The sequence below is a fragment of the Dermacentor andersoni genome, chromosome 7 (assembly GCF_023375885.2).
Source record: "Dermacentor andersoni chromosome 7, qqDerAnde1_hic_scaffold, whole genome shotgun sequence".
NCBI lineage: Eukaryota > Metazoa > Arthropoda > Arachnida > Ixodida > Ixodidae > Dermacentor > Dermacentor andersoni.
This window is the reverse complement of record NC_092820.1, coordinates 113,957,815-113,982,476: the sequence shown is the minus strand read 5'-3', so window position 1 is coordinate 113,982,476 and position 24,662 is coordinate 113,957,815. Positions and strand designations below refer to the sequence as shown.

Below are 24,662 nucleotides of genomic sequence, written 5' to 3'. Positions count from 1 at the left end.
CTATCGCAATAATAAACATTTATTACCTCATCATGAGTAGTGCTCCCGCTACATCTACTTGGCGAGACTCCAAACTTTATTAATTTGTAACCTGTGACCCCGCGATAAGAAGAAGAATGTCATGCCCACTAGGCTAAACTAGTGCCTCCTAGCCCTGTGCACTCTGCTTTATGACGTCATGCTACTTGGACCGAAATTTCCAACGTGAAGCCCAGCGTCACGAAAGCGGTGACGCCTAGATCACCGCGGCTTGCTTGGTAGAGTTTCCATCAGATTCTATAGCTGTCGGGCAAGGTAGGATGACGTTACAGATCGTTGGCCAAGCTTTTCAACGCGCTCGCTTGCCAGTGCGGAGTTCATAACTTGAAGGACCACTCAGCGGCGTTCAATAGGACAATAATGCTTTCGCATTCACACCTCACAACTGCTTAGGTGCCCTCGTTTTTTTATTTTTTACCGGTAGAAGCTTATGTTGTTCTAGGTTGGCACTGATTGGTCGTAGTCCTTGATATCGGGACGGTGAAAAAAAGGTAGCGTGAGGGAAACATAAACCAATTTAGGTGTCTTACGTGCCAAAACCACGGTATGATTGAGGCACGCTTTAGTGGAACCTGGATGCTTTATGGCAAAAGGGCTTCTTGAACGTGCACTGAATACACAGTAGAGCATGGCTTTTGCATTCCGACTTCATTGGAATGCATCCGCCGCGGCCGCGACCGAACCCGGGCCCTTCTAACTTGGCAGCACTACACTGCACAGCCACTTAGGCTACCGCGGCGGGTGTGTCGTTGGCTGAAAAAGATGCAAGAAAGCGCGAACCATATTCAGGGAAATATCTTGGGCATTCCGCATGGTACACGTATGGGAAGTAACATTTCACGCATGGTCTCGATTGTCTGTTTGCCGCAAGAGTTTATTACAATAATGTTTCATCACACAGCGTTCCTTTCATGTTGAAATGATGTAAACAAAGCGTCGCTAGAAGTCTTCATTTTCGTGTGCTCTAACAAGGCCACCTCGATTTCCCTTCGCATCAGCCCCAGCGAAGAGGGCGGCACGCTCTGGCCTATGGTTTGTGGCTTCCTCATCATCAGCCTTATCGTCGGCGTCGCCATCATTCTGGTAGTCGTGTTCAGTTTCGAGGGTGAGTATTATGGACGGCGTCTCGCAGTTGGTGCCACGTTATTCAGCGTGAGATTCAGCAGCACGCAGCGCGCAACATTTCGCACAGTTTCTTGTGCGGCCGCATGCTATAACACACCTGGTTTAACGCATTGTTCTATTCTGAAAGCAACACGGCTTAGGTCACACTTATCGAAGGCGTTGTACGCGAAGCTGACAAAGATGCTCATTCGGGCTAGTTAGCCTGCCATACTGGGAATCTGAGTAGCGCAGATGAACACAACATAAAACATTACAAGGTTCTAATGGCAGAAGCCTATGTGGCAAGGCGTTATTGGCGGGAAACACACTTGCGCGTTGCGCTTGCAAACCTGGTGCAGGAAACGAGTTAAGAACTAAGGCGTGGTTCTCGAGAAATGCGCTCATGTAAAAAAAAAGATAAAGAAAAACAAAAGAAAAGCTTCCTTAGGTCTTCTTTGGACAAAAGAGTCTCAAAAAGAAATGCTGGCTGTCCCGTAATTGAGAGTAGATGGAAGTATGAAACGGCTACCGGCAAAGCAGATTAGTTGGAATAATTTGATGATTGCTCACAACCATCTCAAAACCACCACAGCCGTTTAACAACCATCCCCGGCACGCCGCACGCTGCCGACCTGGTCACGCAGCATGGCGCCATCTCTCGGAGGAGGCGGCGCTACACACGCGCTGCGGAACTCACGGACCCCTGGCGTTGAAAAGAGCACAGGCAACCCTGTCTTAGCGCCAAAAGATGAGAGTCAAGTGGATGGTGCCTTTTCGAACGTGGCTATTGGAAATGACAAACAAAACTTCAGCATACTAGAATTTGCAGCTTGAGTGATATTGCGAACAAACATTAGGAAGAGCTCTAGAACAATATATATTTTTTGTAACTTGTTCGGGCAGGAACTAGCGGACGTAATCCGGCCCTGTACAAAGAGTTGGGGGCCAAAGACTGCATTTTACTTTACTTTGACTTGTTGCCCGGATGATCTCACGTTGTTCTCGCAAATATGCCTGGATATAACGACTCTGGCTTTTTGCTCAAGGTCACTCGTAGGTCACCGACAATGGTAGCTACAAGCCTTTCATGCTTAAAAGCAATGACCAGGACCGCATGCTTTCTACAGCAGCTATAAGATCAAGGTAGTTTTCCTCGTAAATCAGAAAACAGCTTTACATTTCACCCTAACCTATACTTATGGGTTTTACTCTTTCTAGGTTTGCTTTTTAGATGGATACTTGCAGACAACGCAAATGCATAGGACATGACTAGGCAACATGAGCACCAATCTAGTATTCTCCGTTTCTTGTTTAATTTTCTGTCTTCGCATTAACGTATTAAAGTAAATATTTTTCTACAACGTTAATCTACAACTTTTATCCAATTTTTATTACTTTTATGCCTACGTTAGCACGCAGCCTTAAGTGCTGCTGATCCATATAACCCGGTGTCAAGCTTCTGGTTTCGGAACAAAGTAGAACAGCGTTTAAAGAAATATATAGGGTTTTACAAGCCTTAGCCAAGATATGATTGAGACACGCCGTAGCAGGGGGACTCCGTATTAATTTTCACCACCTGGGGTACCTTAACGTGCCGAAGCTGAACACAAGTGGTTGGAGAACTACTATAGAACTGTCCAAGAGCTTACCTGTTTGCCTGTCACTAATCGCTGCAGAGTGAAAAGTTTTCTGTGGCGTGGAGCCCCCTGTGTAACACAGCCAATTTGTTCTTTTCTTAGTTTTCCGTGCTGTGCTGCTCGTTCGCGGTCGTCGCGCGAAGCAGTTAACTTGTGATCTCGTTCTTTGAGCCTCGCCTCTTTAGTCCAGTACTGGACCTTTTTAAAACCAGTGCATGCGTAATGGAATTGTATTACGCCAACCGAGAAAAGTGTGGAGCAATACATTCCACTAGTTTGGACTGTATTGTGCCGCGCTGGTTACTGCAAAACAACACGGAACCCGAAACCAGACTCGAAAAAGAAACGCGCAAACTACCAAATCGAGTTTATTCATGGAATGAAAACGTATACGTTAACAAAAGTATGCGCCCTTCGGGGTGCCCCTTGCTGCCCAACGATAAGCATGACTGTGTTTTCTTGACAGCTCGGTGCTTGCTATATTTATTGTGAATAATGCGATGCATGGCTCATGACGCACATGCCGTTCGTGACATGGAAGTACCGGGCGCGCAGCATTAAAGAAAGACATGCAAGATCGTCGACGATTATTGTTTGGGGAGAAGATGAAGCCACAATAGGTGAACACGCTTCTAACGGTGAATAGGTCAATAGGTGAACACGCTTCTATAGCGGTGTATATGTACATCTTTCTAATCGCTTATTCGCGCCACTGTTTCGAGGTGACACGCTGGCAGCGCTACACCGGTCCCGTAAAAGGGAAACTAATCGCTACTGCTATAGCATAGGCATGCTTCGCTGATGACAGTGAAGGCACGTTACCAATACCATGTGCGGTTACTCGCCTAATACAGCTTTAGAGATGGTTTTTACGACCCGAATAGGGCGCGAGTACTTAACAGCCTAGCGATAGCGTGTCGACCAGAAAGACGGCTCGGGCCGTGTCACGTGGTGCACCGACGATAGTAGCGGAAGCATACGGTGCATGCGCCTCGAGTATTCGCCTTTCCTAACGTCGCCTGCTATTTGTTATTCCATTCCGGGCGACATAGCGCCTGATGCTTATCAGCTCATTTATCTTTTGCAACCGCTTTTGCATAATGATTTTGCGAACACAAAACCACGCGAGGGACCACGGTCATACGCAGAAAGAGGAAATGTTACGGGGCTCGCTCAAAAGCAATGCGTACGCATATGTGCTTTCGTTAGAAAGGGACAAGTAGCAGGGGCAAGCCGAGCCCACGGAGTAAAACATACAAGAGCGCCGACTCGCCCACCTTGCAATGCAGTTGGCACGGCCAACTAATGTCTTAGCGAACACAGCCGTCCAGTATTGTATGCCACGTGCTTTACCTACGGCCACCTCCTCACTTTTTCGTGGCTTTCCAGCGTACCCTCCTCCACTGTTTCCTTCCCTAGCAGTTGGCTCCAAATATTTGCGCTGTGCGCCGGTCAAGTCGAGGTACTAAAGTGTGGGGAACTTTTTTGAGCTGTCAAAATATCAAGGGGCCGGATCGCGCTCTCACTGTTGTCGTCGCTTGAAGCGTTATGTCATTGCGGCGAGTGCTTCGATTCCAATTGCAAACGGTGCAGATGCGATCAGCGGATTTCGAGGAGTCAAAATGCATTGCGTCACCAAAGTTACCCATTATTGTTCCACTACTGGCGATAAAGGAGATATCAGCGCCTTGTTTCAGCGGCGGAACAGCGGCACATTGGCTTGGTGCGGTGCTTGCTGGCCCTAAGCTGGTCTCAGTAGAAGACATTATGAAATGGTTTGAATGTGGGTGCCATGCCACTACATTCACGACAGCCCTTTGAGTGAAATTACGTTTTTTTAAAGCAGAGTTCCAGAATAAAACGAGGTTGTGCCGATGTTCCTGAAGGGGCGTGAACACACAGTTCCACGCGGGCAACGACAGCGATGCGCGCACATATTTTTTTTTTACCACGAATGAATTAGTCAAGAAGCAGAGAGCCCACTATGCCTCGCTATACGCCACACCGCGCTCTGGCAACACCACCTAGATAGCACAAGGGCTGTTCACTCCTATCCATGACGTCATGCTACCTGGCCCGACTGCCATTGAATCTAATGGGGATGCTCCCGAGTAAGCAACAGCGACTTTGACGTCACCCCTTTCGTCACGCCAGCCTTGGCAATCAAAATTTCGGGCCAAGTAGCATGACGTCATGGAGCGTAGTCAACAGGCCTTGTGCTATCTAGGTGGTGTTGGCTCTGGCCGCTGAATGCGTAGGCACTTCTGGTAACAAGTTTCCGCGCCGTCTATGATTTGCGCCGCAAAACAGCTCGCTAGCCGGGCCAACGCCAACTTGATAGCACAAGGCCTTTTCACTCCAATCCACGACGTCATGTTACTTGGCCCGATTGCCATAGAATATAATGGGGATGCTCCCGAGTAGGCAACAGTGATTTTGACGTCACCGCTTTCATCACGCCAGCCTTGTCAATGGAAATTTCGGGCCAGGTATCGTGACGTCATGGATCGGAGTTCTCTTCTCTTGTGTGTGTCTGTTTATTTGGCGTCTTCATATTTTATAATGAACAGCTACCAACTAGCCCAACAAGAAGTGCTTTTAAGGAGTGAACAGGCCTTGTGCTACCTAGGTGGCGTTGGCCGGGCACACAAGTTGGAACGCTTTATCTGGCGAGTATAAGTGCTCCTGTTTATCCTGCTCCGTGGTCGAGCCGAATCGAACAGCCTAGCAGACGATGGTCGGACAGGAAGATTCTCTGCGCGCATGCGACCATTCTCGCCGTCTTTCGCTGACACGCGCTGCGTTACACGGTGCCGAATGTCGTGTCGGTAGACGCTCCTGTGAGATGATTCAATATCTTTAAAAGCTGTGCACGTGAGAAAAAAAAGTTGAGAACGTGAGAAAGCGCGAGAGGAGCATGATCGCAATAAAGAAAGAACAAAGTACCACATAATACAAATCGCACGCACCATATGCCGTGCATGCTGTTTAATATACATTTCATTGAATTCCGAAATTTACGTTTCATTGAAGCCCAAACTGATAATGAGGAACGCCGTAGATGGCTGGTTCCGCAATAATTTCGACCATCTGGGTTTTTTTAACGCGTACGTAAATATAAGTAGACGAGCGTTTTTTTATCCTTTCGCCTCCATCCTAATGCGACCACCGCGTACGGGACCGAACCCGCGACCTCAAGCTCAGTAGCACAGCGCCATAGCCTTGAAGCCACCATGGCCAGTTGTCTTGTTTTCTAGTTATCTGTGTGGTACTATTCTACGAGACTTGGAAACCTTACTTGCCCTCGAGCAAGTTTTATTGTCCGCAACAATAGTGTTACACGTGATTCCTGCCTGACTGCATTCTTTCCCGTAGACTCGGACGTCCTCGAAGAAGCCAACGTTAGCTCTCGAGGTGGCCCCGAAGACATGACCACTGCGCCTACCGTGAACGCTACAGTCGTGGTAAGCAATAAATATGCTCTCCGAGACAGTTGAGTTTGTCGTTCTCAGGTAAACTGAATCTAAACTGCAGCACAGTACTTCCATGTGGCAACGATGATGCACGATCTCCTCAAAGTCAAAACAGGCATGTCGTATGCTCATGCGTGTGAACAATGTGCTTCATCTGTGGGGTCATTCACGTGAACAGTCCCATCGTCGGCGCTCGACAACCTGTAATTTCATTTTTTTTCTTAAATAGTACACCCTCCAATGTTAGACAAAAGGTCATTTCATAAAAGGTTACTCGCGATAATTTTTTTTTTCGTCAGACCAAGAACCATATTAGCTTTGTAGCACGGCGCCGAATTATGCCAAATAAAAGGCGTTGGCAAATGAAGAAAGAAGAAAGAAACAATTTAAGAACTTTTCCTTCGTTATGAGAGAAAAGCCAAATTTTCTGAAACGAATGGAGAGGGGGCTAACTCGTGCATTTTATTTAACCTATTGTTAGCCATTCCTCAATTTTATATAGAGTGTTAAAAATGCGCAACATGATCCATTTCGGAGAGAAAAAACTGGCTTATAGCAACAGCTTTTAATATCCACATCAGTCAAATGCTCAGGAGCTGTACCCTGCGCAAAAATATTTTGCACGGATGTAATGGGTGACGTTGCGGACAGATGGAGATCAACTTACAAAAAACTTTTCCCGAATGTTTATTCGAGAATTTACCTAAATGTGTGCCAAATATTGCGTCATATAGCACGTTGTATTGTTAAATGATGTAAAGACGATGAGCAAAACGAGAACAAGGTAAAAGCAGGAGCCGAAGTTCTGACAAGTGGACTTCTCTTATTCAAGGCGACACATGCCCCCCTCGTCACAGTATATATAGGTGGGGTGCTTCTACAGGGGAGATGGCGTAATGCGGGTGGGTGCACCTTACGGGTGAGTGCAGGTGCTCATCGCCACACCCACCCAGCTGATATATATATATATATATATATATATATATATATATATATATATATATATATATATATATATATATATATATATATATTACCGGGCATGCCGCCGCATCCGTGACTGCACAAGAACAATTAAATTATAGGGTTTTACGTGCCAAAACCAATTCTGATTATGAGGAAATTTCGACCGCCTGGGGTAACGTGCCCCTAAATCTAAGTACACGGGTGTTTTCGCATTTCGCCTCCATCGAAATGCGGCCGCCATGGCCGGGATTCGATCCCGCGGCACAAGAACAGTTGTGACGGGCTCTTTAATATCCTCGCTGTAAAAACTACAGTTTCTGACAACTTCACATGTGTGCCAGCAAGATTACCTGGCAGCGTACATTCTATCCGCCATCAGTACGCTTACAGAGGCGTCCTGGACGGAGGCCGACTGCTCTTCTGCCCTTCAACCCCCAAATTCTGGAAAAAAGGCACCAAATTTCTTAATTTCTTTTTTATACAGTCAGTTTTTCTACGTCACCCGCATTCTCAAAATATGGTACTTGATTCGTTTTTGGGATAGAATTAACACAAAGATTAAAACAAAAAATAAAAGCTGCTCTCGAGAGCAGCTTTCCCTCAATGCCGACCGCAATTCGCCCTTTGCAGTGGGAGACGCACAGAATCTAACTAAATGAGTGTGACTCGTGATCGGCGATATTGGTGTAACCTCCCACGACGAATACAGCTCGAGACTGGGGGGGGGGGGTTAAGGGGTTAGTAGAATTAGCGACTATAAGAAGCCCTTTTCTCTCTCTCTCACTTTCTCTCTCTCTCTCTCAATTTCCTGCTTCTCCAGACTGCTCCCATGCCCGGTACCACGCACGCACCCACATCGCCATCCACACCTAGACCGACGACGAGTACGATTACGGCGTCGAAGGCGTCGACGACTCCCATCACGACGCCCGGCCCGAGTGAGTCGTTGAATCGAAAGCGCGGCTCTCTTCCACGCAGCGTCTGCACAAAGCCACCGCTAAGGCAGCGTGCACGTGTATACCGTTAAATCGCGACGTGCTGCATGCCCCGTAGTCGGCGGTCGTATGTAGCCGTTGCGTCTACGTGACAGGCAACACGCAGGAAAAACATTCTCGCACCATTAAGAGTGCTGGTTTGTCCGGTGGCTATAGCATCCTTGTTCACCAATTCGCATCAACTGCAACGAAGTTTTGGCCCGAGTAAAACCCATATTTCCAGATAGGGTAGATATAGTTGAGCTGCCATGAAAAACTTGACGTTTGGATTGCGAGCGGGAGCGTTACGGAAACATCGGCGGTAATAGCTGTTTTTTGATAACGAAACTGAAAAGAACGCCGCCATTACTGCTCGTTTCGCAACTGACGCAAGACCTGGAGCGCTCGGCTCCTTGGCGGGACCTCCGAGATAACTCGGCGTCTGCAACTGCCCCGCGTCGCACTAAAAGATATCTTGGAGGCAGCGTGCTGGGACTTACATTCGTAGCGACAACCAGCGGCTGCACGCATCGTCTGCTTATGTGCTGTTTGAATACTGCTAACAAGAAAACTATATGCACTTATCGGCCACGTAGCTTTGCCAAGATTGCTTTAGCGGTACTCTCTGTACTCATTGTAATAACATAATCAGCCAAAGTGAGAATTTGTTGCAGTTGGCTCTACATTTGGGGAAATACTGGTGCTGGTCCAGTATTCAAACCCGGGACCTAAGCCTTTCCCGGGTGGTCATTGTACCATCTGAGCTAACCAGCGGATAGCAGATCGCACCGCGAGGGCAAATTAATTGGCCACTCGAAGCACAGGGACACTGAATATATAAAGTAGCAGAACTGATTTAACTTGATAAATATATCTACTATCTCCCCCCCCCCCCCCCCCGCCAGAAAAAAAATTGCCATTGGATATCTCCACACTGGTACCGGCCAAAGTTAAGCGGAACGTTCTCGTCTACATTGTCACATAATGGAAAAAAGATACTTCGCGGTTTTGTTGATCAGATTTAGATGTTTAACAAATTCAGAGGCAACCTCGGAAGGTGACCCAATTCGCCTTTCGCAATCTGGTATTTGGCCTGGCACTGACTTCAGCGGTGTAACTGCACCCGACCTGTGGTACGAAGACTTCTGTTTCATTAAAATGTAACTACCTCGGCAGGAAGAAGTGCGCTCGTACCAACATAAGATTTCTGAAGCTGGCAACATACAGTATGAGTATCATTAGGTTTGCTAGACAAAGTCATGACTTGATACATCCGCCTTTCTTGAGCGAGAAGCAAAACATATCCTACCACTTACCTTGATTCGAATTGCTCTTATTGTGTTGGGCTGCTAAGCACGTGATCGCAGGCTCGAATCCCGGCTACAGAGGCCGCATTACGACGGGGGCGAAATTCGAGAACGCCAGTGTACTTAGATTTAGGTGCACGTTAAAGAACACCACGTGGTCCAAATTTCTGGAGTCCCCCACTACGGGGTGCCTCACAGTCAGATCGTGGTTTCGGCACTTTAAACCCAATATATTATTTTTTTAGAATCACTCATTTCCTGTCAAGGTATCCGACCCTGCTGCATCTCAGGGTCATCAATAATGCGGAACTCGCTGCGCCTTTTGATTCGTTTGCAATAAAAGTGCCAAAGTAAAAAAAAAAAAAACGTATGTGCATGAAGTGTGGAAAGCTGGACACGTGGTATAGGTATGTAAGACACATTGCAACTGACGGTCGTCTGCTCTAGACTACCGTCAGTTGCACTTCGCTCCTCGAAGAGGCAGGACGCGTGTCGAGCAAGCATCTGAACTACACTTTGCAATTGGGACGAAAGTGGTTCAAATCTCGGATACGGCACCTCGGAGAGGTGCGACGTAATCGTTCTGCTTGCTGCGCTGCACTACTATAGAAAAGACAAAAAATAAAACAGGCACACATGTGTGTGTCTGTTTTTTGTCCATTGTATAACAGTACAGCGCAGCAAGCAGAACGATGCCACACCAACTAGCCCCAGTCGAAGCTTTGTTGCTACGTAACGCTTACGCATTTTCTCTAGCGATTACCGCTAAACCAGCGCCGCCATTTTTCTTTTTCTTGTCTCAGCGACGGTGACGACCCCGCCCCCACCACTTCTGTGCTCGGTGGGCGCGACGCCGACCGCATTGCGGCCGCTCCTCCCGCCGGACGGATCGTGCGACATCCTCGTCTACGCGCATGTGCGGTTCTTCAACAACACGCTGCGACCGGTGATCAGCGAGATGAGCTTCCACACGTTCAGGAACGTCTGCGAAGGCTACGCTCACACCACCTGCGGCGTGTCCTTCGACGCGAGGTGCGTTTCGGAGCGGCGGGCCGTGCCGTGTTTTTTTCCGTACGCGTAGCAGTGTCCATTTCCAAGTTGCTCGATAACGAGGCTGATACGCGGGCTCGTCGCGGCGCGTCCTAACCACATTCACACATTTAGCCGTGTTCGAACGCGCATCACCCGCAATTACAACGCGTTTGCCGAGCAGCGTGAAATGAACGCGTCCGTGTCTGCCTGGTGGCGGGGCACAGGCTTCGGAAGAGGTCTTCGGAAGTTGGGGGTGAAGAGGGGCTAGTACCGGTGTCACACGTACACTTCTGATCGCGACCGGCACCGATACGGATTGAAAATCTCGACTGCGATTGGCTCTCTCGCGTATCTTGTGCAAGGGAGCCAATCACGACCGCGAAATTCGATCCGGATCGGGCTTGATCGCGATCAAAACTGCACCGTGTGACACCCCCCCTCCCCCCAGTTTCCAGGACAAGGGCGGGCGCCTAGGAAACGAGACATTTAATTGTGCTGGGTTTAAGCGGGCCTCGTTCCTTTGTGGAGTGATCACACGAATGTGGGGGCTGAACATCGGGTTTGTCCTGCTTAAGGACGCGCTAGCTCAAAGTTGGGTAAAAGGGGCTCCGCCCCCTGCTATCGAGGGACGCGGAGGAGCGTGCGCTTAAGCCTGTTCTGGCGTCGCACTTCCGAACCCGTTGTACCGCGTGAGGTACCGTTGAGACCACGTCGGAGATGCATCACATGTATAGTTGCAGCATGGAACGCAAGCCGTGATCGCACGCAACTCAATTTCAGAATGTCTTCATCATCGCATCCCTACGCGTTCGTGACGTCCATACTTACACCAGGTGTTGACAAAGATGTTACAACAGTGATTTAGCCTGCCCCGGGGGTCCCTTTAGAGAATACCGGAACACTGGCAAAGTTGTGTTACTGCGTGTCAGCCTATGGAGTAAATCCATGAAGACGCGGACATGAATGCCGTCGCTACTAGCGCCATCTTGTCACGGTAAGTTCGACATGCATAAACAAAACTACTGCTTAAAAAGGTGGGCCACGCCGTTTCTCGGCTGTTGGTGTAAAATCGTCGGCAACGACACACGAATTGTGGCTCTTTCTGTGTTCTCGTATAAGTTTACGTTTTTGTACATGCTGCGTTTTTTTGTTTTCAAGCTGAATTTATTCCTGTAAGGATAAGCTGTTTTCATGCTTTAGTTGACAGGGGTCTTCTATAGGAATTCATGCAAATATGAGTTGTTTTGCGTTATCTGTCAGTATATTCTCTTCCATATTTTCCATGCTGATGCTCTTTATCTGGTCAGCTGCATGTATGCGAGCTGCTATTTTATACCGGTGTTTGAAAGTACCACCTTTAGTATACTTAAAAAAAATAAAGCGGATCTTATTTTTTTTTATCCTTCGTAACATATAGGCAAGGTACACACATTTCTAACAAGTCGTGCTTAAAAAAATGGCACAAGATATTGCTACTAGTGCTGTTGCTGCCACTCGAAACTCCTGCATTCCAGTATTCCGCAAACTGTAATACGCACACGGAAATGTTGAAGCTCTATAATGCTTCGAAGCCACTCTACTCTGTATCCAATATCGGCGAACGTACGAAACAAGTTTATGCCACCGTTTCACCACTGTTTCATGGACAGCGCTGCCTAGGCGGGTGAGAACAGAGATTTTTTGCGCCCGTTTACACCCCTACACAATTAACGGAGTATCGGAATGCCTCAGACCTAAATGGAACAAGCAGCTCTTATGACGCCGTATTATGACGCTTAGTTAAAACAGAGTTATCCGAGGAGTACACGCTGCTTGACCGCCGGCGTTAAAGCGTGTGGGCTGCAGATTATGTACAGTGGCTCTCATCCTTTAAACAGAAGCTTTCTTTGCCTCTTACTTCAACTTTTCGAGTTTCGAACGCACTATCGGGCACGTAATTATTTTTTCAACTATGACCTATTCGGCAAGGCCGCAGCGGCCCCCTGCAGCCACGGTCAGGAAAGTGTTCGCAGAAAAACCTTCGCAAAAAAAGAAGGAAGTAGGCGAGAGGATAGGCGAGAACACGTCATCCGGATTTGCAGGACAAGAAACAAAGGACAAGACTCGCACCGCGCGCGGTGAATGACAGCGGCAGCACGCGCAGCTAGAGCAGCACGCGAATGATCACCTTGGTTACGACGAGCGACGACGGCGAGGCCGACGGTGACGGCAACGCGCCGTCGCCAACGAAGAGCTGCGCTCTAGAATGCCGATAGCGCCGTATTTCCTACGAAGGCGAAGTGAACTAACGCGCCCCAGGCATCATGGCGTGCGTTTTAGCCCCGGTGCAACATCTTCCACCCATCTCTCTGCCTCAACGTCATCTTCAATTCACGCCCCCATTTCCGGACGCGCCGCTCGCGCGTGCTTCATTCGACAATACCTTCATTTTCTTGGAGAGATGTAGTTAAACGTTTTTCTTTTTCGTTACGTAGCCTCGTCTGTGACTGGGCCAACTGCGCTGATTGATCATGTCAAGGTTCAGGCAGGCACTCACTAGAAACGGTTTTCTGGTTTCATAAGAAAGGCACTGCAGGACTCCTCAAGTCCTCTACGATCTGCTCCATTCACGAATGTTTCATTTGCTCTCCAGCGAAGTACAGTGCTGGACAGTTACACTGCTGCAGTCAGGAGTACTTTTCTTGCCTTTATTCTCCTTCACATATTTCCTTTTTACTACACAACAAATTTCTGCTCGTAAAAATCATCTTAGGTTCAAGCTTCGCCGGTCACCATTACTTTTCATTCGCAGGCAAATTCCGCCACCAACGTTTGCATCAATTGAATTCGAGGAAACCTTGGAAGAACTTAAGGGAAAGTTTCATATCGATCACTATGGCATTCTCAACATCTATGGTTCGGAAGACTTCGTCGACAGCGTATCCAAGTCAGATGCACCGAGAGTTCTAACCGTAAGTAACCCTTGTACCTGTACGCGTGCCAAAGCAAGAACCATTTTCAAAAGCAGGCTTGATTAGAATGACACGGACAGGAATACGTGTCCATTGAGGTGCCTTGGTGAGGCCTTGGGCATGGCTGAGCATCGTTATAATGCTCCACTAAAACCTAAGCTTTGTTGTATTAAAGCTCATGCTTGATTTAAGAGGAAGCTTTAGCTCGGGCCCAACTCCGATGCGGCCTATTCAAATACATGTAAAAACGCAAAAACGTTTTTCTGAGATAATCCCTGGACCGATTTTAACGAAATTTCTTGCATTTGAGGAGAGAGCAAGGTAAATTCTAGTGACTATTTCTCTCGGAATATTTAATTAGGTCCTGAAATTTGTTAAAACTATTTTTAAAAATTCGAAAGCTTGAAAGAAATAGAAGCACGAAGTTTACAGATTCATAGCGCTGCACAAAAAAAAACAGATATCTCGGTTATGTAAACGAGATCCATTAGATCATTGAAAGCGGACAAATGCGGTACGTCATTCTATATCTTACGTGAATTTGTTACGTTGTTTACAAGGCTTCTGCAAAAGCTATATTTCCATATAACTAAATTTTTTGAAATTTATGTGTAACATAAATTTTGTCCGCTTTAGATGTACTATTAGATGCAATTCACAGAATTGTATTATCAATTTTCCTTGCTGAGTTACAGAGTTGTAAACTTGATAGTTTCGTTTTATGAAGATTTTCAATTTTTGCCAATTTTTAATAACAAATTGACGACCGAAATCAGAAATGCGAAACCAACAGTCACTACATGTTAAGTTGTCTTTTAAATGCAACAAGCCTTGTCAAATATGGCGCAGTGGTTGCCGAGAAAAACGAATTCTTTTTTTTAAGTGTATTTAGATAGGAGCACCCGAGCTAAAGCTTCCTCTTAAGGCTAAATTACCTTTGCACACACTACAACCAAATCAACGAGAGGTCTGGTGAATGGCACAAATACAGATGAACGGGAAAAAAGGTAACCGAGGGGCCCGAATTTTATTAGTCATATCACACAAATCCAACAATGATAACGATGACAGCATAGGGGAAATTATCTGCACTTTTTGATTGAGTCAAACAACTGATGAATAAACGGAAATGAAAGTGCATGAAAAATCAACTGGCCGCCAGTGGGATACGAACCTGTTTTCGCGATTACGTTTGTGATGCTCTTACCAATTGAGCTACCGCGGCACCGTTTTCGTATCCTTTTTCTGTGGCATTTAGGTTTATATGCTAGAACTAACCCTAAAGGCACATACACACTAGTGGAAAAATGCAGTTGCGGCTAAGCGGCCACACCAACTGGCGGCGAGTCGCTGCGGCAGTCACGTGACAGAATGAAAAGCTCGTCTCCTCTATTTTACTCTGCATGCATGTAGGTGCGAGATGTCGCGCGCTTTTTACAAAGTCTGCTGACAAATCGGTGCAGTGTTTAAGTTCTTCGTCCGTCGTTCTTAACGCGAGTTATGTCTGACGGAGATGACGACGTCGTTGCCACTAATCATAATCACATTCGCGTGCTCCCTTCTTTTGTGGCGCTGCCACGTTCGAAAGACAAGGAGAATAAGGTACTGGGTTTCGCTTCCACATCCGCGTTTTGAGGGTCCGTCTTGTCGTACAGAAACGAATCTGGAGTGCTGCTTCCAAAAACCGTTCAATCGGGTCGTCTTGCTTTACAATCACCATTGCAAAAAGCATCGCAAACCATGACACTCGTACCAAGCGCGAACGTTACCAAACCAAGCAAACCAAAACAAGCGCAAGCGAGAACTGACGAGAGCAGACGATAGCATACGGAACTAGTCGTCGGGCTGACGCTACATAAGGGTACGGATCGGGCGGTCGGGTGGGTCCACACGTCGCCAGTTTCTCCCGCGCACGTCACTGAAGGGACTGCTCTCATTGGTCTCGGGCGTTCGCGGCTCTTTTGCCGCCGCGCAAAGCAAGGAAAAATAAGACCAGTACCTATCCCTCCCGCGCCCCCAAAGAGCTGCCCTGAGGTTGCTGACACAGCGCGCGTTTTTCCGATATTACGTATGCGCCCTAATAGTATAAGCGGGTGCCACCCCTAATGGCCTTGGCGACGGATCTGGAACGTCCTTTCTGACGCAGGCGTCACATCTACTCGAACTTTTTGGGTGATGGCAAATGGTCATTTAACCCACACATGCTACCTGAAGGACTAATAAAAATCGGGCCCACCAGTTTTGTTTTCTCTCGTTCATTACATTGCGAGGGTGTCGAATCCGGCAGATTTGAGGCCTTCGTGTAGCATGCGAGGATTAATTGACCAGTTGGATTCACCCACAAAATTCACGTAGACGTGACGTCAAGGCCCTGAGTGGTGGCGCTGGCTAACACTCCCACGAATACCCGCGAATTCACGCACGAAGCCCGCAAATACATGCAAAATGGCCGCGTGACTGACCTCTCGAGGCTCCTTGAGTGCATTTGCGGGCTTCGTTCACGCTCGGAAAAACACTTTTATGCAGCACGTATTGAGCAAGAGAAAGCTGTATCAGGAGTTTCCCATGTTGCTCTACAATTTTGCCATTGCCATTTTACGTCTAATTAGACTATTAGAAAATGTGAATAAATAATTAAGACTAATTGTGTAATTAGGCGAATTGTAAAAAAAAGCAATGCAGCTCCAAGCGACGGCAAACAACATTACCTCGGTTGTGTCTGGCTACGTGGCCCTTGCACATTTTTAATTGTTGATGCGTGGTAGATGCGACACCCTATATATATATATACTTGCGGTTAGTTGTGTTTTTCAGCCACCTTCATTTCCATTGATCATTATTTCTGTAATTCAATTATTAGTTACAATTAACGGCAAGTAATTTCCCCAATGCTGCTCTTGGTGTCTTTGTTGGCTTCTTATGATATGACTAATAAAAATCGGGCCCCTTAGTTTCCTTTCTTCTCCTATATATATAGATTGTTTCGTTGAGGAAATTGAACGCAATAAACTGTATATAAAATAACGGAAACTGCCGAGCTTCCCTGCATGTTTTTGCTTTTGCCCCGATAAGCTGTGAATAAAATGAGACATCCAATGACGAGTACTAAAATTTATTGGTAAAAATGTCAATGTATTTTTGAATTTACCTGATTTACCCCTTGTCTATAGCGCTCGCCCAATTGACTCTGAAAGTACCCTTTTTCTCTTTTTTTGAGGAGCGAACTAAGCACGTAAGGCACACATCTGGCGGAATACAAATTTCGGAGTTGCGCGACGGCTGCCAGAAAAGTAATACCCGATTGTAGATCCTTTGCGAGCTGTTCGCTCAATATATTCGCGCCATTTGCTGTTACGGTAACAAGGGTGTCTCCTGCACAGATGATCTTGTGGAATATACCAGGTCCAAAACGAACGGGTTGCTAGGAGCGCACGCAGAACGACATGGGTGACTACATGTACCATAAGATTTCGACCTCTTCACCATTTTTTTCCAATTATAACTAAATTGATAGACTAAGTTGAAGCGTAGAAAGATTGACTATCGTGCAATTATCGACACAGTATCAAACACGTACAGTCAGAAAGGCACACGCGAATCTGAAAGACATAATGCAAATGAGCCAGCCTATTTAGGTAGAGTCTTAGAACAGTGAAAAACATTAAGATGCACATAATATGGCAAATAAATGCTACAGTGTATTCCACCCTGCAGTGCTCTTTGAATGAAAGTGAGACTTGACGTTAGTGTCATAAATTTAAGTACGTAAGTTTTTTCCTGTACTCATATGAGTATTTGTGCTTCATTTGCTGTTTCTTGCTTAGTACGTGCTGTTAAGCGCGTACTGTTCCCGCGTAAGGTACTTCTTTTTCTTATACTGATTTTAGTTATGCGATTTCAATACGCTTTGAGTGTCTTATATCGAAATTTCATACACTCTTGACTGTACCCTAATGCGGCAGCCACATGAAGCGTATTTCCGACGTATTTCCGGCGCTTCAGTGCCTAGCGTCGCAGCGCCAATTCAGTGAGGCCCGATAGCGGCGTTGCTACCGGCCCTGAAAGTGTTGCAGGGGACTTGTTTTTAATCTTTAAGAACACAATACGACATGGCCGGAATGAGCAGGAAGGTTTAGCTCAAGCTAATTCCAATCGCCTCATTAAAGATACGCGTGAAACGCAGGGACGCACTCCCGGCGAACCGTCGCGAACCGATTTGACTGAAAAGTATTTCAGGAAATATTTAAAGAAAAATGTATCTACTTATAAAGAAAAATTTTTGAGGGGGGTCTCTCGCGTTGTATAAAATTTCGTAAAATAGCGAGATTTGAAGAAAACATTCAAATCAAATACTGACTAACAAGAATGATGAACTATCGACTTCTTATAGCAACACTACACACGCACACACACGCACACACACACGCACACACACGCACACACACACACACACGCACACACACACACACACACGCACACGCACACACACACACACACACACACACACACACACACACACACACACACACACACACACACACACACAAGAAAGCCGATGTCGCCGACTGCTTACACGTCATAGATTACAGCGCCTTAAAGGGGACATATACAGTATGTGATACACTGGTTATTTACTCAGACGTGTATCGTTGTTCACGGAATGAACGTGGTATTCGTAAATGATGCCGATTTCTTAGTGGTGTGAGATGTACTAGTTTCGTGCGTTATAATTCATGATGTTCATAGTTACGCTGACATCTGTTTTTATTCTGCAGTTACAGGGTTTCGAACTTGACGCTTTCTTTATAATTGGTTATTTACGGAAAGTTGTTAACAGAACACAAGCCTAAATAAAAAAGATGTACTCGCAGCAGACGGTAGATTTTAGCTTTTCTCTTTCGATGCCAAGAAATTCCATGAAAACTAACTAGATGGACGCCTAGCCCAAAACAACTTCTCGATTCTCGTTCATTTAAACGGGAATCCTTGAGATAAGGCTTTCTTTTAAAGGAATATACAAAGCGACGTCGCCTACTCAAAAATAGTTTCGAAATGTGTTTCCTATAGTCACAGTTGAACGCTCCAATATGATGATTGGTTCTGTACGAGTTGGCCCATGCTCCGAGTATCCTGTAGGCGAAGCGTGGTCTGCCTCCCTCGTAGTTAAGTACAAAACAAACACGGCACTCTTATTGTTGCTATACCTTAGCAATCGAAGTGTACAATTCAATGCCGCACGAAGGTATAACGAACTCGTCTCTATCATCGTTCAAAATGTTAGTTTTTCGCCATTTATTTGTTTGGCGACAATTGGGCCATTTCAAAATTACATTGATTTAATTATTTTGGCTTCCGAATGTTCGCTTTATAAAAATATGCGACTGATTTTTGCGTATTCGTATCAAATTGATTATTCTTGAGCATTTGTGGGATCGGATATTTTATCCGTGTATTAACGTATTGAACTATCCCATAATCCTGTAAAAGATAGAATCTTGAGCGGTTGTTTTCATTGCTAGGAATGCTCACTACATGTTATTGAGTTTTGTACCCACGTACTCACGTCCCTGTGCTTCTTTGCACGCACAGTGCTCGCATTGCGCAGGCTTGACTTTGGGAACGATTTCAATAAATCAATAAACCAATCAATCAATCAATCAATCAATCAATCAATCAATCAATCAATCAATCAATCAATCAATCAATCAATCAATCAATCATTCATACAATCAATCAATCAATCAATCAATCAATCAATCAAACGTTTATTTCAGTATCAAAGACACTTGGTGGGTACAGACAATAAGCAAGACGGACCATGTATACTTAGACTGATTTGATTGCTTTTAGCCATGTGAGGACACCAAAGCTACGATTTTCAAAACTTCAGACACTGCGACGAATCTTGGGAGATGACGACCGGGAGCGGCACAAGGTCTTCGTCGGAGTCGGTTACCGCTACTACAACACCACGGACGCCTGGAAGTCTCTGGCATACGCAGCCTCGAACTTGGCATCGTGAGTTAAACGTGTCACTAATAGCAATGGTATACATATATGTGAAAACTCGGTTTAACAGAACCAGTTCTTAGGAAAAATTTGATTTCACACAGGACGTTTGATTTCCGGTGAATATAACTTTGATAGAGTCCAATACATCGCAAACTTCGAAGAAACGAAGTGAACTGACCGTCTCGCCCAATTTAAGGAGATATTGGGGAAAATATGGGTGGTGGCTTCTGGGGTATCACGCGCCACGACCACGATTTTATTTTGAGGCACGACGTAGTAAAGGACACCGGTATAATTATGACGGCCAGGGAAACTTTAACGTGCCCGAAATGCACGCAACACGGGCGTACAGTTTAGGTAAAGAACGCCAGGAGTTTTTAAGAGCGTCTTTTTCTTCTATGACTGAACACATGGCCTGCTCAACTAATAATTGTTCATTTAGGCATAATTTACACTTCCTTCTTGCTCTTGAATAAATAAGCTGTTCTCATGAACGTTTCAAGTGTCGTACACTTAAAGAAGTTCTGATTTTAACAACAAAATTTTCGACTTTCGAAGACTTCACTAAATTGAAGCGTAATTGTGTTTATCGAGAGAACGAGAGGTACAATACCCAAAGGCGAGCGTGACAGTTCTACTATCTTTAGGTTAAAATAAATACAGACGGAGACCAACCGAACACTTGGCTAGTAAAACGTATGACCGGACGAGTGCGAAGATTAAAAGCCGAAATGGGGGCTTACAATTACTACGCATGAAAGCGATGAAGTCCACGCTTATAGCTCACCAGAATTATAAATATGAAGGGATATAAACGACAGCTGTGAAGTTTGTTTCAATTTATAAATTCTCTGTATCTATCTCCCGCATTTAAAGGTTCTGTCAATTAGTGTATAACTACCGAAATCACGAAAAACAAATTTGAAATACATTTCTTTGTATTCTTTACTCAGAAAGCAGCACTTGATCCCTTCTCATCACTGTAGCTCTTACCAACGAGACATATGCTTATTTCGACTATGGTTATGCACTATCGCCCTGCTTTGTACAAACACATTCACTTGAATTTGTTTTCTTTTCACTCACAATACAGGACTTGAATTGTATAGACTTCAGAGTTCCCCTAAAATGTGAAATTTTTCTTGCTCATTTCCATAATGCTCATACTGAATTGGTCTTTGCGACGCCCCTGCTGTACTTGTACACTGGTAGCGCAGCATAATAAATAATATATTCGGTATTTTCTTCTGCACTGTATATATATCTTTGTTACCTCTCTCTTCCCTTCTACGTGGTTCCTCAATACCTAAATATAGTAGCCGTTAAATCGCAATCAGACACTTATTAAAGAATGGAAAAGAGAAGTAACAAAGCTATATATATTGCTACGGAACAGTCTTTGCGATCACGAAGGCGAGCAGTGTGAAGACGACGACGACGATTAGAGGCTAGCGCGGGCTGTTGCCTTTTGGCCAAGTGCGGCGCATTTCTTTGTAAATATACTTCTATATAGCTTTTTGTCCGCGTCTTTCTACGTAACAATATATATATATATATATATATATATAGCTTTGTTTCCCATCTGTTCCCTTGTCTAATAAGTGACTGATGGCAATTGAACGGCTACTATATTTAGGTATTTATGAACCACTGTAGCGTATGAAACGTGCTCCAACGGGAATTTATGCTCGTTATTTTTGCGTTGAGTCATTCCGGTCACAACAGTATAGCCGAAAGTAAGAGCCCCTCTCTCTCTCCTTCTTTCTATCCTCCTCTTCATGCATTTACAGTGCCGACACTATCATTCGCCAGCTGCCATTGTCAATACGCTAGTTTCAATCGGTTACTGTTGATACGAGCCGCTCTGGCGTGTAAACTGCTAAGTTAATAAGGACACTGACGTTCTTTCTCGTCTTGTTATTGCTTTCTTTTCGTTTTGAATAGACTTCTCCTTTTCACGTTCTGTCCAACACTTCTTCCTGCCTACAGGAAGGACCTGGACATTTTGGTGATAATCACCACTTTCCTGACGCCGGGCGGCAGGCATGAGTGCATCACACTTCCTGTCAACGCCATGAAGAGCCCGAACCGCTTCGTTGCCACTCTGGTAAGCATGTCAGTGAAAGGTCTCTGCAGTGTTATATAAACGGAGTGTGTGAGTGTGTAATCCCTCATGCACATGCGCGCCAAGTTTCCTTAGAGCAAAGGCAATTGTCCTCTGAAGATATTCCTTAAATTTTCGCGCCTAGTGTGACCAACAGACACGGTGATTTTGAGGCGTAATTGTTTAAACATCGCGACGACACTGTACTATTGCCAGGATCAAGAACGTAGCCGTGGAGCCATCTATTGGCACGGTCGGCTTGAGATAAGTGAATGGCGAAATTGACCAGGCGGTGATAAGCACTGATGAACACGCAAGACATGTACGAAGGGGTGCTGAAAAGTTCCCTGGCTTTTCCACCTTGCATTTAAAATTCGAACATAAACATGGTACCATATAAAGGCTTGATATCTTGTTAAGCAATGGTGAAAATGAGAGATATGTCTTATTTTCGTGACCATTTTAATTTCACATAGAACCTGAGGTGTCAGAGGCACAAGCAAGTTTCACGTCTGTGGAGTTACGGGGCATGATAATTTTTTTTTTCGGTCTCCATTGAAAGTCTGCAAAGGACATTTTCACTGAGATGTCACAAACATAAGGGGAGAAGTGTCCTTCCTAAAGCAGAGTAAAGACCTGGGTTTCTCGTCACAAAGACAGAGCATTTTACCATCGAAGATGAACTTCGCACTGGGCGCCTCACATCCTCAACAGACGCGGCAACAAGCGATGCTGTCCATAAGCTGATTCTTGAGGATAGGCGAATATCCGCCAAAAAGTTAGAACAGTCACTGTACACCTGCCGACAGCGCGTTGGTTTCAATACTACCAATATCCTGCACTTGCGTAAGCTTTCAGCCAAGTGGGTGCCAAAATCTTTGAATGGTGAACAGAAAGTGGCACGAGTTGGGGCATCCAGAGCTATTGTGGACCATTTCGATGACACAAAGAATTTTTCGGATAGGTGAGTGACCGAGGATGAAACCTGGCTGCACATTTATGAACCAGAAACCAAGGAACAGTCGCAGCAATGGTGTCACTGCGAGTGCCCCCAACCGAAAAAGTACCTATTGTACAGCAATGTTCAGCTTGAAAGTGAACCGACTATTGGGTTTACTCAGGATGACGCAGGGTGGTGGGGGGCAATGGCGCCTTTGTGAAATGCAGGTGATTGCGCGAGTTGTTTTTCTCTGCACGACGACTTTCCATAACACTTACAAAACACCCGACACGCGTAACAAACGTTACGTAAGTGGCCTGCTGCCATTTCCTTGCAGCGCGACTCCTATACGCTAAATGTAGTTGTCTTACAGCAGCATATATTCTTCTGGCTTCATATTATCACACAGAATGCGGCGTCTCGACTGAGACTTTTCTGCGGAAGAATTTTCCAATAGCTTTCTCTTTCCACACGAATAGAACAATATTATGACAAGTTGAAGCTTAAATTGTGTACGCGGAAAGTATAAATAAAACGTAACTGTGTCTTTGACCATCTGTGACCCTGCTCATAATTGGAAGCTTTCGTAATCGAGAACCCCTTAAATATTGTAATGTGATCGTATAATTCTGCTATGTCACAGCAATGACACTACAAAGACAAGAATGCCCCCACTGATAACATTGCTTATTTCACGAAGAGATACAGGAGTGTGTGCGTTCTATGTGGAGGTTGGACATAAGGTTTATGTAGCATTTTACCATGTGTTAGAGTTATGTACAGTAACAAAAATTTCGCACGTCAGTAGTTCACACGGAATGCATAGGTATAACTTGGAGGTTGCACAGAAAAGCAGGACGCGTCATTCAACCACCCCAAGTTATGGTGCAAAGAATGAAATTACACTCTCTACATGCTTGCTCGCTAGTAGTTTCCTTAGGCAAGAAGCAATGCCTCCTGTGGCACAACTTATACAACAGAGGTTGCTCGAATGACTCAGTCGTAACATGTTATCTGGCTTTAACAAATATTCGACAATAGTGAGAGAGAACAAGTATTTTATGAAAGGCAGAGAGAATTATCAAAGGTAATGGTCCGATTGGCCACTGTGCTCTGAGGGGAAGCGGAAATAGTACAGAAGAGATCAAGACAAAAAAAAAGTGTAATTTCTTGCCGCAAGAAGGTTGGCATATGGAAAAAGAAAATCTTGCTCGTTTCATGGAATGAACTGACATACTGCAGCAGTAAAATTATGATTAGCTTGCAGTCCCTCAAGGATACCGTTAGTTGTTGAGTTACCTTTTTCTTCATCCTATACAAAAGTGAACACGATGTCACAACACTTGCTTTTTGTAAATTGTTGAATGAACACCGTCTACAGAAAATATTTTGTGAACTGTAGAACAAGCATAAGATAGAGAAAAAAGTGGTCATTCAAATTGCCACAAGATTTTTTTATATTTTGTACACAAACAATCTTGCACAGTAGCTTGCGCAACATGAATACATGCGACTAAGCTGACCCGGTGGTGGTATCCGCAGGACGCGGCGTCTGTTATGGCCAAGGCGGCATTCGCGAGGCCCTCAATCGTCGTGGCGTTCACCTTCCACATGGGCGTGCCATACTACGCCCTGACTAAGGAGTACAACGTCCCCCTCGAAGCCATGTACGAGCCCTGCACTTTGTTCGGCATCAGCGACTACTCCCAGGCACGTCGAAACTTTCACTGCAGCAGTATCTCGGTCGCTGGCCTTTAAACGAGTAGCAACACGATGTTTTTATTGCGTTGGCATTAGTGAAGTGGGAAATAAATATGGGTGCGAAGTGCGGGAAATGAGTCAAGGAGTATGTATGCAAATATATATACGTAATGAAGAAAAAGAGTACGACGTACCTTGAATAAGCACAGTATATTGCACTCACGTTCCGGCTAGTGAACCAGCTTTTCAGTGCAACTTCAGTGCAATGTGCTGTGCTTATTCAACGTAGACCGTACTCTTTTTACTACCGGTGCCAGCGTGATTTCCTCAGCCATATATATATATATATATATATATATATGGCTGAGGAAATCACGCTGGCGCCGGTAGTAAAAAGAGTACGGTGTACGTTGAATAAGCAC

General features: G+C 45.4%; 1 protein-coding gene across 1 annotated transcript; it reads left to right on the top strand.

The window, feature by feature from the left end:
• The first annotated feature begins 8,048 nt into the window (after positions 1–8,048).
• LOC129385803 (uncharacterized) lies at positions 8,049–24,372 on the top strand. Its single transcript, XM_055072938.2, has 6 exons — positions 8,049–8,157; positions 10,304–10,532; positions 13,324–13,483; positions 19,374–19,501; positions 21,485–21,602; positions 24,082–24,372. Exons 1-6 carry the CDS (start codon positions 8,049–8,051, stop codon positions 24,295–24,297), a joined length of 960 nt encoding a protein of 319 aa, XP_054928913.2. The 3' UTR covers positions 24,298–24,372.
• Positions 24,373–24,662: the final 290 nt, after the last annotated feature.